The sequence below is a fragment of the Pan troglodytes genome, chromosome 20 (assembly GCF_028858775.2).
Source record: "Pan troglodytes isolate AG18354 chromosome 20, NHGRI_mPanTro3-v2.0_pri, whole genome shotgun sequence".
In the NCBI taxonomy this organism is placed as follows: domain Eukaryota; kingdom Metazoa; phylum Chordata; class Mammalia; order Primates; family Hominidae; genus Pan; species Pan troglodytes.
In genome coordinates this window covers 2,990,004-3,005,591 of record NC_072418.2, presented here as the reverse complement: position 1 = coordinate 3,005,591, position 15,588 = coordinate 2,990,004, and the positions used below count along the sequence as shown (strand labels likewise).

Here is a 15,588-nt window from a genome sequence, read left to right as displayed (position 1 = left end):
GCCTGTGAAGTTGTCCGGCTCCCATGCCCCAGAGGTGACCCCACCGGCTCCTCCCTTCCTGGCAGGTGACACCTACCCTTCCCGGTGCCTCCCAGGGGCCCGGGAACACCAGCTGCGCCCTCTGTGGCTTTCCCTTCTCCCTCCTCAGGGAGGCTGGGTTCAGCTGCCTTCACCGGGTGGGGTTCAGGAAAGGCTTGATCCAGCTTTCTGGCTTGGGGGCCCTTCCTGAATAGCCAGCTCAGCTGGAGTTCTGGGTCAGCCCCAGCAACGGGTGATGCAGGCAGTGAACCATCCACTGTGCATTCCCTCGAGGCCCGGGCCCTCGCTTCCTGCCTACCCCAAGTTCCCTACCCTAGCCCAGGCCTCTAGTGTTCCCTGCCAACTCCCTGCCCCCTCACAGCTCCCTCTCCACCCGCCAGCCAGAGGCAGCTTCTCAAAAAGAGAATCAGACCCTAGGCCAGGTGTGGTGGCTCAAGCCTGTAATTCCAGCATTTTGGGAGGTGAAGGCCAGTGGATCGCTCGAGCCCAGGAGTTCGAGACCAGCCTGGGCAACATAGCAAGAGCCTGTCTCTACAAAAATAACTAACTAACTAAATAAATAAATAAAAAGCCAGGTGTGGTGGTATGTCCCTGTGGTCCCAGCTACTTGGGAGGCTGAGGTGGGAGGATCACTTGAATCCAGGAGGTTGAGGCTGGGTCGAGCCGTGATTGTGCCACTGTCTCCAGCCTAGGTGACAGAGCAAGACTTTGTCTCAAAAATAAAAATTTAAGGCCGGGCGCGCTGGCTCACGCCTGTAATCCCAGCACTTTGGGAGGCCAAGGTGGGCGGATCACGAGGTCAGGAGATCGAGATCATGCTGGCTAACACGGTGAAACCTCATCTCTACTAAAAACACAAAAAATTAGCCCGGCGTGGTGGCGGGTGCCTGTAGTCCCAGCTACTCGGGAGGCTGAGGCAGAAGAATGGCGTGAACCCGGAAGGCGGAGCTTGCAGTGAGCCGAGATCGCGCCACTGCACTCCAGCCTGGGCGACAGAGCGAGACTCCATCTCAAAAAATATACATTAAAAAAATGAAAAATTTTAAAAATGGGCCAGGTGCAGTGGCTCACGCCTGGAATCCCAGCACTTTGGGAGGCCAAGGCGGGTGGATCACCTGAGGTCAGGAGTTTGAGACCAGCCTGACTAACATGGAGAAACCCCATCTCTACTAAAAATACAAAAATTAGCCGGGCATGGTGGCACATGCCTGTAATCCCAGCTACTCAGGAGGCTGAGGCAGGAGAATCACTTGAACCTGGGAGGCAGAAGTCGCGGTGAGCTGAGATCATACCATCGCACTCCAGCCTGGGCAACAAGAGAGAAACTCTGTCTCAAAAAACAAAACAAACAAACAAAAATTTTTTTTTTAATTAAAAAAAGAAGGCCAGGCATGGTGGCTCATGCCTGTAATCCTAGCACTTCGGGAGGCCAAGGTGGGCAGGTCACTTGAGGTTAGGAGTTTGAGACCATCCTGGCCAACAAGGCAAAACCCAGTCTCTACTAAAAATACAAAAATTAGCTGGGGGTGGTGGCGGGCGCCTGTAATCCCAGCTACTTGGGAGGCTGAGGCAGGAGGATCACTTGAACCCGGGAGGTGGAGGTTGCAGTGAGCCAAGATCGTGCCACCGCACTCCAGCCTGGGGGACAGAGTGAAACCCTATCTCAAAATAATAATAATAATAATAATTAATCAGACCCTGTCCCTCTCCAGCTCTAGAGGCTCCCTGGCTCCCATCAGCCCTTAAAGGAACCCCCAGGTCAGCCCCTTCACTTCCCCCCTGTTGGTCTACTCCTGCAGGGCCCCCTGGCTATGCACCAAGCCTCCTACCCCAGGGCCTCTCACACACGGTTCCCCGTGCCCGGCACCCTCTTCCCACGGCTGGAAGCCACGTCCAGGGAGGGCACAGCGTGGCCCTGGGCACAGCCAGATTGGAACAACAACCGCCCAGCCCCGGGCCACCCCACAGTCCTGGTTTCTAGCTCTAAGTGGGCTCGGGGCCACCCCGGAGGGAGCAGAGCTGGGGCGGGAGGTCCACAAAACGGCGGAACTCCTGGGCCCCAGGATCAGGCTGGTCGCCGCCTGCCCAGGTCCCCACCCGGCAGGCAGGTGGCCGCTCAGACCGGACCCGGGGACAGAGTGTGGCTGTGTGGCCGCCTCCCAGGCTGGAGACAAGGCGGTAGTGTCTGTCCTGGGGCAGCCTGTCCCTGCCCGGCCGGCCAGGGCGGGGGAATGTCAGGCGGGCGGGCAGGGAACGCGCGGGAAGCAGCCCCAGGGCGCAGGCCCCTCCCCAGGACGCGCCCCCCTGGCCCCCCCCCAGTCACGGGCGCCCCCCTCGCCCCTCCCCAGACCCGGCGCCCCCCTCGCCCCTCCCCAGACCCGGCGCCCCCCTCGCCCCTCCCCAGACCCGGCGCCCCTCTCGCCCCTCCCCAGACCCGGCGCCCCCCTCGCCTCTCCCCAGGCCCGGACGCCCCCTCGCCTTTCCCCAGGACACGCAGGATGCGCCCCCCTCGCCCCTCCCCAGACCCGGCGCCCCCCTCGCCCCTCCCCAGGCCCGGACGCCCCCCTCGCCTTTCCCCAAGACACGCAGGATGCGCCCCCCTCGCCCCTCCCCAGACCCGGCGCCCCCCTCGCCCCTCCCCAGGCCCGGGCGCTGCCGCCCTGGTGATGGATGGAGGGGCCCGCGGGAGGCGGTCGCCGTGGCAACCGCGCCGTCCCCATGGCAACGCCGAGGCCCGGCGCGCGGGGGTGCGGCCGGCGCAGCATCTCCCGCCCCCGGCCTGTGCTTGGGGGGGTTGGGGGGGCCGAGGCTTCGGGCCTGGGGCGGCCTAGACGGGCGGGAGGGGTCGGGAATTTCTCCCCCGCGCTGCGGCTGGGGGAGGGGAGGGGGGTCCCCGTCTGGGCGTCCGGGGGGCGCCCGCCCAGGAAGGGGCTTCCATCCGGGAGGGGTGTGGACCCGCCCCCGACGCCGGGTAGCCAAGGTCAGGCCGACAGAACGCTCCACGTCACAGATCGGAAAAATCAAGCGAAATATGACCACGACGCACGGATCAAAACGGCCACAAACCGAGAACGCCTCCCCCAGCGCTCGCTCCCTCCTGCGGCCGGGTCAGCCCCATTTCACCGACGGGGAAACTGAGGCCGGGCAGGGCGGCCTTCTCCCGGCGTTCATCCTCCTGCGGGCGGGGCCCGCCAGGCGCGGGGGAGTCTCATTCCCGTGTGATCGGCGAGGCCGGGACCAGGACCCCGGCGCAGGGGTCACGGAAGGAAGCGGAGGTCGGATCACAAAAGGTCTTACATGCTGGGCGGAGGACCTGAGTCCCGGGCAAAGGCGTGGAAAGGCTCAGGGCGGCGGCGGTCCTGGTGCTGCTGGGGGTCCCGGGGCAGGTGCTGGGGGTCCCGGGGCAGGTGCTGGGTCTCCGAGCCTCCCTGGCTCCCGGCAGCCGCGCAGAGCCCCTGGAGCGCCACGCCCCCCGCCCGACGCCCACCCCGGCGCGCACAGGCCTCCCGTCCCCGCGATGCTTTTTACGGCGTGTGGCGGTGTGGGCGGCTCGGGGCCCGGCGAGGGCGTCGTCTGGAGCGCGTGAGATAATCCTGCTCCAGGAGATGAGTTCATGAGGCCCAAACCCGACGAGAGCCCCGCAGAGGCCTCCGCGGTGCGGGGCGTTGGTGTTGGAAGGGCCCAGAGAGGTTACGCAACGGCCAAGGTCACCCAGCGAGCAGGGCGGGCCCTGTCCGAGGCGGGAGGGGCGTGTGTGGGATGGGGGCGTCGCACTCGTCCTTCCAGAACCCACGCCCGGGCAGCTCCAGCCAGAACGAGGGGGTCCCTGCCCGGGCAGGCGCCGAGCCCAGCGCCGGGAACATTCCTGCTGCTAATTGAAAGGAAAGAGCTGACGGTGACCTTGGCCATTGTGGGGGGTGGGGGAGTCACGTGGGGCTGCGAGGTGTGGGGTGCGGGGGGAGCAGGGGGGCCCCTTCCCCCACCGGGCAGGGGATGGAGTTCGGGGAGTCTGGTCCCCGGCTGCTTCCCAGTCCCGGTGATCCTCGGTCCTCAGAGCCTGTGTCTCCCCTGAGCGCTGGCACCCCCGGCCCTGCTTCCTCCACCGCCCTGCCCTGCTCCAAGCCCCGGAGTCCAAGCCCCAATGTCAGCCCCTCACCCTTCATCAGCTCCCAGCTTCCCCTTTCCCTTCTCCACCGCCAAGATCAGCTCAAGCACAGCCACCTCCTCCAGGCAGCCTTCCAGGAAGGAACCTCCTCCCAGCCCTCCCAGGATGCAGCACGGAGGCCCCCAGGGCCACCCCAGTCTCTGGGGCACCGAGAACCCTAAACGGGTTACGGCAGAGAGGCATCACCCCGGGGGAGAGGAGAAGACGGAGGTCAAAGCAGGCCACAGATGCAGAGAAGCAAACCTGTTGCCTATTAACCTGGGGTGGGAAGGGACCCTGCCCGGGCCCTCAGGGGAAGACGGGGCAGTGAGGCGTGAACGGGGCCTTCTCTGGCTTTCAGCAGGGTCTCAGGGCAAACCCTGCTGCAGAGGCCCCATGGTCCCTCCCCACGGGACTGCACTCCAGCCACACTCCTGAGACGTCCCACAGAGCTCCCACTGCAGGGCCATTGTGCTGGCTGCACTGCTGCCTGGTGCACGGTGACCCAGACCTCCCCGGGCCTCAGGCCCAAGGCCTTTCTGCAGACGTCACCTCCTCATTTAGGCCTCTTCTGGCCTAATTTTCAGCCCCAGGCACCCCTGCAGCCGTCACCACCCGGATCACTTTACTTATCTTTTTCTTTTCTTTTCTTTTTTTTGAGATGAAGTCTCCCTCTGTTGCCCAGGCTGGAGTGCGGTGGCGCGATCTCGGCTCGCTGCAACCTCCGCCTCCTGGGTTCAAGTGATTCTCCTGCCTCAGCCTCCTTACAGGCACATGCCACCACACCCAGCTAATTTTCGCATTTTTAGTAGAGACGGGGTTTCACCATGTTGGCCAGGCTGGTCTCGAACTCCTGACCTCAGGTGGTTCGCCCGCCTCAGCCTCCCAAAGTGCTGGGATTACAGGCGTGATCTTGTCTTCCCACTAGGACAGCAACTGTGTCATTTTTGTCCCTGCCATGTCCCTGGCACCAGGCATACAGCAGGTGCTCAATAAACGCTTGCTGCCCCAGGGAGTCGATTAGGGTCTTTCCATCTTCAGAGGAAGCCCCCACCCAGAGGTCCCCCCAATCCCGGCCCCCTCTTCTCACACTCCCGCCACTCCCAGGGCCACCTGTCATCTGATCACTGCCTCTTCTTTTTAAAGAAACTCACTGTCACGACTTACACTTATGTAAAGTAGGACCCGGACTCCTCAGTGTGAACAGAGCACAAGCTCCAACCATCTCAGGGGGTAACTACAGATTCACAGATAAACCAACCCGGGTGTCCATCCACAGATGTGTGGGTAAACACGATGTGGCCGTCCACGCACTGGGACATGACTCAGCCGTGAACAGGAGCGAGGCTCTGACCCAGGCCACGGCGCGGATGCACCTTGAGGACATCACGCTCAGTGAGAGACGCCAGACACAGAAGGCCACGCAGCGTGTGATCCCATGTCTACGAAATGTCCAGGACCTGCCGATCCAGAGACAGGAAGGGGACTGGCTCCCCGAGGGCTGGGGGGGGAGGGGACAGGAGGGGATGCCTAATGGGGACAGGGCTTGTTTTGGGGGTGATGAAAATGTTCTGAAATTGTGGTGAAAGATACACAACTCTGCTGGGCGCGGTGGCTCACACCTGTAATCCCAGCACTTTGGGAGGGCAAGGCAGGTGGATCACAAGGTCAAGAGATCAAGACCATCCTGGTCAATATGGTGAAACCCCGTCTCTACTAAAAACACAAAAATTAGCCGGGCATGGTGGCACGTGCCTGTAATCTCAGCTGCTCAGGAGGCTGAGGCAGGAGAACCGCTTGAACCCGGGAGGCGGAGGTTGCAGTGAGCCGGGATTACGTCACTGCACTCCAGCCTATGTGACAGAGAGACTCTGTCTCAAAAAAAAAGAAAGTACACCCTGTCAGTGTACTAAAAACGCCTGAGCTGTACACTTTAAGCAGCCAGACTGTGTAGCGTGTGAAATGTATTTTAATGAAGCTGTTAAGAATGATATACATACAGACATGTGTATACATACCTGTGTACGTGTGTGTATATGTGCATGTGTAATGGGAATGCCAGCCTTCTCAACAAGAGCCAGGCCAGGGGCTGGGGTCCTTCCCAACCACCATGGAGTGCTGAAACCCCTGCTGGCCCTGCCCTGAGACTTTCCATGGTTGGAAGCGTTTGAATACAAACTGATGAGGACATCAGCTTCTCGCTCCCTGACGGGGGTTACTGAAGAACCCCGGGCCTCTGTCCCTCCCCGGCCTTCAGGGTCCCGCATCTCTGCCTCCGTTGCCCACAGCCTCTGCCCACCCAGGAGGGGCTCCCAGGCCTGGCCCTGTCCCACCACCAGTCTGTTGACCATGCAGCACCTCCCACTCAGCTGGCCTCACTCTGGTCCTAATCTAAACTTTCTTTTTTTTTTTTTTTGAGAGAAAGAGTCTCGCTCTGTCACCCAGGCTGGAGGTCAGTGGCGCAATCTCGGCTCACTGCAACCTCCTCCTCCTGGGTTCAAGCGATTCTCCTGCCTCAGCCTCCTGAGTAGCTGGGATTACACGCACCTGCCACCATGCCCGGCTAATTTTTGTATTTTTGGTAGAGACGGGGTTTCACCATGTTGGCCAGGCTCTGGTCTTGAACTCCTGACCTCGTGATCCGCCCACCTCGGCCTCCCAAAGTGCTGGGATTACAGGCGTGAGCCACCGTGCCCAGCCCTAATCTAAGTCTTCCCCATCCCAAGGCCTAGCTCCCCTTCCCTCTTCCCACCCAGTCCAGGCTCTGTCCTGGTGACTGGCTCTGACTGTCCCTGAATTTCTGCTTGAAACCCTGGGGCGGGAGACAGCCACTCTGGCCTGATTTTACGCTCCTCAGACACCAAGACGTCCACGCAGCCAACCTCCTAGAGGACGCCCTCCACCCCCTCATGTATCCAGGGACCAGGCTACTTCTCCCCAGCCAGGGAGCCCCGTCCCTGTGGGCATCACTGACCACACGCAGTTCTGGAATCCTGTGTTTGCCCTCCTAGACGTGGGGTCCTGCCCCCTCTGGCTCTGCCATTTCTCTCCATGTGGCCCCCGTGGCCACAATCAAGGCTTGGCCATGACTTGCTCCTCCCTGGGCTCACTCCTCAGCTGCCAGCGCCTTTTTTGATGACCAGGTCAGCCACTGCTCCTCCCCTGCTCACACACTATCCATGACTCCCCATCCTGGCACTCAAGGCCCAGCAGGAGCAAACACCAAAGAGCATTCTCTTCTTCTGATGCTTTCCCACCTCTAGCCCTTTGCACATGCCAGTCCCTCCACAAGGTGCATCCTTCTGCCTGCCTGGATGAACCCTGAAACATCCTTCTCAGAAAAGGTTCATGATGGGCTGGGCGTGGTGGCTCACGCCTGTAATCCCAGCACTTTGGGAGGCCGAGGCGGGCGGATCACGAGGTCAGGAGATCGAGACCATCCTGGCTAGCACGGTGAAACCCCGTCTCCACTAAAAATACAAAAAAAAAAATTAGCTGGGCGTGATGGCGGGCGCCTGTAGTCCCAGCTACTCGGGAGGCTGAGGCAGGAGAATGGCGTGAACCCGGGAGGCGGAGCTTGCAGTGAGCCGAGATCGCGCCACTGCACTCCAGCCTGGGCGACAGAGCGAGACTCCGTCTCAAAAAAAAAAAAAAAAAAAAAAAAGAAAAGGTTCATGATGGACTGGATGAGGAAGCCTTTCTCACACCTCAGAGAAGATGCTGCATAGCTTTCCAGACCCTGCTGATCCCGCACAGCACGAGGATGGTGAGGAGGGAGCATTTATTTGTTCAATAAACAAATGACAGGTTTCCTAGATCAAGAAAGGATGAGAGGAAACAGAGGCACACACTCAGAAAAAGGTGATATAATGCTTTTTTTTTTGAGACGGAGTCTCGCTCTGTCTGTCACCCAGGCTGGAGTGCAGTGGTGTAATCTCGGCTCACTGAAAGCTCCGCCTCCCAGGTTCAAGTGATTCTCCTGCCTCAGCCTCCCGAGTAGCTGGGATTACAGGCACCCGCCACCACGCCTGCCTGGCTAATTTTTGTATTTTTAGTAGAGATGGGGTTTCACTATGTTGGCCAGGCTGGTCTCGAACTCCTGACCTGAGGTGATCCTCCTGCCTCGGCCTTCCAAAGAACTGGGATTACAGGCATAAGCCACCGCACCCGGCCCATATGATGCTTTTAAAGAACATCAGGCTGGGTGCAGTGGCTCACATGTGTGTACTCCCAGCGCTTTGGGAGGCTGAGGTGGGAGGATGCTTGAGCCCAGGAGTTTGAGACCGGCCTGGGCAACACAGGGAGACCCCGTCTCTACAAAAACGAAACAAAACATAATAATTAGCAGGGTGTGGTGGTGGCACCTGTAGTCCCAGCTACTTAAGAGGCTGGGTGGAGGATCACGTGAGCCCGAGACGTGGAGGCTGCAGTGAGCTATGATCACACCTCTGCACTCCAGCCTGGGCAACACAGTAAGACCCAGTCTAAAAAAAAGAAGGCCGGGCGTGGTGGCTCACGCCTGTAATCCCAGCACTTTGGGAGGCCGAGGCGGGCGGATCATGAGGTCAGGAGATCGAGACCATCCTGGCTAACATGGTGAAACCCCATCTCTACTAAAAATACAAAAAATTAGCCAGGTGTGGTGGTGGGCGCCTGTAGTCCCAGCTACTCGGGAGGCTGAGGCAGGAGAATGGCGTGAACCTGGGAGGCAGAGGTTACAGTGAGCCGAGATCACGCCACTGCACTCCAGCCTGGGGGACAGAGCGAGACTCCATCTGAAAAAAAAAAGAAAGAAAGAAAGAAAAAAAGAACATAGGCTGGCTTATGCGTGTAATAGGTGGCTTATGCGTGTAATCCCAGCACTTTGGGAGGCCGAGGTGGGCGGATCACTTTAGGCCAGAAGTTCAAGACCAGCCTGGCCAACATAGTGAAACTCTGTCTCTACTAAAAAATATACAAAAAGGTGGGCGCGGTGGCTCACGCCTGTAATCCCAGCACTTTGGGAGGCCGAGGAGGGTAGATCACAAGGTCAGGAGATCGAGACCATCCTGGCTAACACAGTGAAACTGCATCTCTACTGAAAATACAAAAAAATTAGCCGGGCGTGGTGGCGGGTACCTGTAATCCCAGCTACTCAGGAGGCTGAGACAGGAGAATGGCTTGAACCCAGGAGGCAGAGGTTGCAGTGAGCCGAGATCACCCCACTGCACTCCGGCCTGAGTGACAGAGCAAGACTCTGTCTCAAAAAAAAAAAAAAGAAAGAAAGAAAGAAAAAAAGAACATAGGCTGGGCATGGTGGCTCATTCCTGTAATCCCAGCACTTTGGGAGGCTGAGGCAGGCGGATCACTTGAGGCCAGGAGTTCGAGACCAGCCTGGCCAACATGGTGAAACCCCATCTCTACTAAAAATGTACAAAAAATTAGCCAGGCGCGGTGGCGCATGCCTGTAATCCCAGCTGCTTGGGAGGCTGAGGCATGAGAATTGCGTGAACCCAGGAGGCAGAGGTTGCTATAAGCCGAGATCACACCGCTGTGCTCCAGCCTGGGTGACAGCGAGACTGTGTCTCAAACAAACAAACAAAAAGAACATAAGCCAATTTCCTAGGGTCAAAATCTGAGGCCCTTAAGGACGAACCTGGCTAATGGGTAGAGGCAGAGATGCCCCCACTGGGTGGTGCTCAGAGGGTCCAGGCCCATAAAGCACCTGCCCTTCCTCTACCCCTACCTCCCCTAATGATGGCAGTCACATCCCCACTCGCCAGATGAGAACAGTGAGGCCCGGAGGAGACTGACATGCTAAGGTGTGACGGGGAGTCAGGACCCCCTCTCCACACTCCTCTCCCAAATCACAGAACGGCGTGGGTGGGCACAGAGGCAGGGCAGATGCCCCAGGAGCCAAGACCACCGACAAGGCCACCGTCTGTGTTTCTCAATAAACACACCAGGATTGAAAGCCCACACCAGGATGTCTGATATCCAGAACATCACGCCCCACAAGACTGCAACCCCCAGACACAGGTACCAAAAACCCTCCCCTGTCCCCGGCGGCTTAGAGAGAGCATGCTCGGCCCACCCAGCAGCAAACCCCCCACCCATGCCTCTGCAGCTGTGTGTCCTTACATGTGCCACTGGACCACCCTGTACCTCAGTTTCCCTCTCTCACAGGGCTTCTGTAAGGATCAAGAGAGTGGGCCGTGCACGGTGCCTCACACCTGTAATGCCAGCATTTTGGGAGGCCCAGCTGGGCGGATCACCTGAGGTCAGGAGTTTGAGACCAGCCTGCCCAACATGGCGAAACCTCGTCTCTACTAAAAATACAAAAATTAGCTGGGCGTGGTGGCAGGCACCTGTAATCCCAGCTACTCGGGAGGCTGAGGCAGGAGAATCGCTTGAACCCAGGAGGCAGAGGTTGCAGTGAGCCGAGATCGCGCCACTGCACTCCAGTCTGGGTGACAGAGAGAGACTCTGTCTCCAATAAAAAAAAAGCCAGGCATGGCAGCTCACACCTGTAATCCCAGCATTTTGGGAGGCCGAGGCGGGTGGATCACAAGGTCAGGAGATTGAGACCATCCTGGCTAACACTGTGAAACCCTGTCTCTACCAAAAACACAAAAAATTAGCCAGGCGTGATGGTGGGCGCCTGTAGTCCCAGCTACTCGGGAGGCTGAGGCAGGAGAACCGCTTGAACCCAGGAGGCGGAGGTTGCAGTGAGCCGGGATCACGGCACTGCACTGCCTGGGTGATGGAGCAAGACTCTGTCTCAAAAAAAACAAGAAAGATCAAGGGTCAAGGGAGTTCTCACACATAAAGCATTCGGAACAGGGCCGTGGAAAAGGCAAGTCTCAGCCAGGCACGTGGCTCACGGCTCCCCAACACTTTGAGGAGGCCGAGGCAGGCGGATCACCTGAGGTCAGGAGTTCAAGACCAGCCTGGGCAACCTGGTGAAACCCTGTCGCTACTAAAAATACAAAAATTAGCCGGGCGTGGTGGCGGGCGCCTGTAGTCATAGCTACTCAGGAGGCTGAGGTAGGAGAATTGCTTGAACCCGGGAGGCGGAGGTTGCAGTGAGTGGAGATCGCAGCATTGCACTCCAGCATGGACAACAGAGAGATACTCTGTCTCCAAAAGAAAAAAAAAAGCATCAGAGGAATTCACACACATACAGAGCACTCAAAACAGGGCCGTGGAAAAGGCAGGTACCCACTTAATGGTTGCCGAGTGAATAAATTACGCCTGCACTTCTCAAACCGCCTTCCCATGCAATGCTGTCGTCCCAGCTACTTGGGAGGCTGAGGCAGGGAAGTCGCTTGAGCCCAGGAGTTCGAGACTGGCCTGGGCAACATGGAAAAAAGAAAGAAACCACCTTCCCACGTTCCGCCGCCTCCTGGACAGTATCTGTCTATTCCTTGCCTTCAAAGCCACTCCAGTGTACATCAAATCGCCTTGTCTTAGAAAGAAACATTATATTGTGATCAACACTGGGCAAACCACAAGCCACCGCCACAAACAAGACAGCGGAAACATGGAGGAAGAAACAGATACAACGGAAGTAAAAGCTTGTTATTAAATTCAATTATCACTAGATACTGTTGCCTTTTAACAGGCTCTGCCTCTCATTAAAAAGGGGGATTAGCAAGTGTGAAGGAGCGTTAAGGACCCAGTTAGCACCCAACGGAGACTTTCCTTTTGAAAATTTCCAGGTCTGCGAGCAGGGAGGAGTCTGGGCCGGTCTTGACCATCTGTCCAGGCCCAAGTATGTTCTCCTCCCTATCCCGGGGGTTTGAGCCTTGCCTGTACCCAGGACAGGGCTGTGGGTGCTGGAGAATGGCTGCTCCAGGCCAAAATATCTTTATTTTACCAGCCAGACCATGTGTCACTCAGGGGCCACACAAACCCTCCCAGAGCACAGAGATTCTCTCCAAAGCAGAGACTCTCCCCAGCTCCTTCCCGGACGGTCTCCTCACCGTGGCAGCATCGGCCCTGTGGTTAGCAACCCGCTAGTTCTCCTTAAATCCTCACATTAACAAAAAATAACTTAACCTGTTCTTGAATGACATTTAAAATTCTTTAAATTCTTAAATTCATTTGTGAAACTTTCCAGCGAGACCGGCACCACCACAAACCACAGCCAGCTCCCGTGTCTTCGACTGGAAAATCTGTGGAAACGGGAGGAGGCAAGCGATCACGTTCTAGCGGACGGGGCCTTCGTGCCTGAAGCCCGCCGGGGAGAAGAACGAGGGGGCAGGTGTCCAAGGCCCGGCGGCACCAGATGGGCCTGTCCCCACCCATTGTCAGCCCGGGAACCGGGGAGAGAGGCGTCCTCGCATGGCGGCTCACAGCAGCCGGTTAACGCTGGGTGCCTGTCTGTCCCATGTCTGCATCCCCAAAAGCAATGATGACCCAATGGGGGACCTGTGGGCCACCCTCTGACCCAGGACGGAGAAACCGTGGGGCAGAGCAGGAGGCACCGAGGCCCCCCGGCCCCAGGTGCTGTGTGATGGAGGGGGGGTGGGGGGGGCGCAGCAGCTCCTCTCTGGGCCTCAGTATCCCCCGTGGGAAAGGAAGGGGTGGCAGGAAGGAAACAATGGGCCCGACCTGGAGTGTTCGCTGACACCCCTCCTCTGGGAGGGAGATCTCCGTCCTCCTCCTAGGCAGCCCCCTCCCCACAGCCACACCCTGCCCAGGCCTGGCTGTCAGAGGCCCAGAGGCTCCCCCGGGGCCTGGCGAGCAGGGCAGATAAACAAGGCTGGGGGGTGGGGGTGTGGAGCAGGCAAGTCTGGGCCCTGGCTCCCCTGAGCCCCTGGCTGAGCTCCCGGGGCGGGGTGACGGGGAGAGGGGTCAGGCCTTTGTCTGGGTTTTCAAAAGCAGAGACACTGGGTGTCTCGCTTTCCCAGGGAGGGAGGGAGGTAGCGGCCCCCACCCAGCCGCGGGCGTGGCGGGTCACGGGTGAATCCTCGGGGGAAAGTTGGCGGCTTAGAAAACACGCCCAGTGGGAAGGGCAGGGGGCCACAGGCGGCCTCCAGATCCGGTCTTCGGTCCTCGGGCTGGGGTGGGGACCCGGGCCTCAGCAGGGCAGCTGGCTCCCCCGTCCTGAAGTGGGCAGGTGGGTGACCCCAGGAGGCGCCTCCTGACCCCTGCCCGTGCAGTGCCCACCTGTGGGAGTGAGGGGCAGGGGGGCACCCGAGCATAGGGAGGAGGGGACCGGTCCCCGAAATGACCACGCGCCCTCGCTCGGTGCCTCCACTGCCCACCCCCCCACACACAGGCGCAGGCATGCGGGGGTCCAGGAATCCCAGACCAGGGCCAGCCCACTCCTGTAGCTACACCAGTGGAGCCCCAGCTCCGAGACACTTCCCCGAGAGGGTATCCCACCCAGGCGCCCCGCTGGAAAACGCCGGTTCCTCTCCCTTCTCACACACCCCAGAGACCCGGGAAGCCGAGGGCAGCCCCTCTCCCTCCAGCGGTAACTCGGGACCTGCGCAGTGGCGGGGGGCTCAGGACACCCCTGGAGGCCCTTGGGAAGGGCGGGGGTGGGGGGGCACCGGCCCGCGCGCGCGTCCAGGGCGCCAGGAGCCGTGCGCTCAGACTGGGGCGGGGGAAGGGTGCGTGAGCGCGAGGCCGGACCGGTGCAATCTGGGGAGGGGTCGCTCCATCTCCCCGGGACCACCCACAGGTGGCCGAGAGCCGAGGCTCGCCCTGGAGACGCGGGCGGGGCGCGGGCGGAGACGCGAGCCTCCCCCTCCCCGCGTCCTGGACTGGCCCGAGCCGCCGCTGCCCGGGTCCCCACGCGCCGGTGGGTGGGCAGCCGGGGTCCGGGAGCGGGGAGGCCTCCCGGCAGGCGCGGCCCAGCCCGAGTCTCTTCCCGGCTGCGCTGCGGCCCCAGCAGCCCCGCGCCGCCTCCTGCTCCTCGCGGGGGCAGCGACGCCCCCAATGGGGCGCGAGAGAGGGGGCCTCCCCCCTCCCCGGCTCCCGGAGCTCCGGGCCCCCAGCCCCGCGGCCCGAGCGCGCCTACTCACTCCATCTCCCCGCCGAGGTCCGGGTGGGTCCGCGGTGCCGGGCGGGGGCGGGCGCGGGTGGCGCGCGGGGGAGGGGAGGGGAGGGGGACGCGGCCTGGCGGGGGCCGGGGCGGGCTAAGGCCTGGCGGCCGGGGCTGCGCGGCGCGGGGGCGGCGGCACCGGCTCGGGCATCGCCCCGCGCAAAGCTGCTGTTTATTGTCCGGGCGGCGGCGGGCGCGGGGGGGTGGGCTGGGCGCGCGCGTCTCCGGCGCGCTCCCCTCTCCCTCCCGCCCGCCCCGCTCCCCGCCCCGCTCCCCTCCCACCTCCCCGCGCTGCGAGCGGGCGCTGCGCCTCCTGCCGGCTGTGCCGCCGCCGCCCCCCGCCCCGCGCGCCCCGCCCCGGGGCACCCCTGAGAAGGGCCTAGGTCTGGGCGCGGCGCTGGGACCCGGCTGTCACCAAGTCCCGCCCCTCCCCAGCTCCTGGGCCAGAGCCGGGACCCTCGCGAAGTCAGACAAGCAAAGGCCTTTCTCGAGAGCCCAGACGCCGAGAGGGACACACATTTCAGGGCGAGCGAGGGGATAGGGGGGTCCTGGGGAGGCCGCTGCGAGGAGCTGACAGCTCCCTGCACCCCCGGCCCCGCCCGCAGGGTCCCCAGGCCTCCTTTGCGGGAGTATCTGGTGGAGGGCGCTGTGCCTGCAAAGGCCGGGGGTTGGGGTGGAGACAACCGCAGGTGCTGATCTGTCTGTGCCCTGGCTGGGAGCTGAGCCTGGTCCCCGGGGCTGCAAGTAGGCCGATGAATTTAATCGGCCCCAGGGGCCCCATGGCACACTCACTAAAGGCCCAGCGACCAGACGACCAGAGTGAGTGAGAGGGACGGTGGAGGATCAGGGAGAGCTCAGGCTTTGTCCTCAGAGCACTGGGGAGCCACAGCAGGAGACAGGCAGGACCTGTCTTCCCCAACATGTAGGCCGTGGGCCCAGCTTCCTGGTTTCCCGTGAGAACACTGCAGCCCAGCCCCAGCACACCTACTCATGGGGGTCCAGGGTGGGCAGGAAGGAAAGATTCTTCCAAACTCCTTAGTTTTCTTATAAAACGGTTCTCCTCTGCCGATGTTTGGTGAATGGCTGTAGATTTAAAGGAAAGTAGCCCCGGATGAGCTGTGGAGAAAGATACGGCAGGATGTACCCCAGGCTGAAGAAGGCCGTCAACACCTTTTCTTTATTCCTCCCTTTTTACAATGAATGTGTATTCATTTTAGCATTTAAGACAATAAGATAAATTAGCAAAGGTTAACAAAGCAAAGATCCTAAGGAATATCAGGGGTCCCGGGTCTGTCTGATTCCCAGCTCACCCATCTCCAAGCTGTGTGACCCTGGGTCTGTTTCTCAACCTCTCGGAGACTTATTCCCC

At 60.6% G+C, this 15,588-nt stretch overlaps 1 protein-coding gene and 1 long non-coding RNA gene across 6 annotated transcripts in view; one reads left to right on the top strand and one right to left on the bottom strand.

The window, feature by feature from the left end:
- PALM (paralemmin) overlaps positions 1 to 14,417 on the bottom strand; it is a 40,732-nt gene extending 26,315 nt beyond the window's left edge. For 2 of the 5 annotated variants that reach the window (XM_016934491.3, XM_009434237.4), the window contains exon 1: positions 14,200 to 14,417. In XM_016934491.3, the coding sequence (XP_016789980.1) occupies positions 14,200 to 14,204 (5 nt within the window). In that variant the 5' untranslated portion in view covers positions 14,205 to 14,417. Of the gene's footprint in view, positions 1 to 3,336; positions 3,575 to 14,199 lie in introns of those variants that run through there. The other 3 variants (XM_054673840.2, XM_054673841.2, XM_016934492.3) reach the window with 2 other exon arrangements.
- LOC129138106 (uncharacterized) lies at positions 2,871 to 6,074 on the top strand. The gene is made up of 2 exons (XR_008541083.1): positions 2,871 to 3,329; positions 5,463 to 6,074. It is a non-coding gene; the product is annotated as an uncharacterized LOC129138106 (long non-coding RNA).
- Positions 14,418 to 15,588: the final 1,171 nt, after the last annotated feature.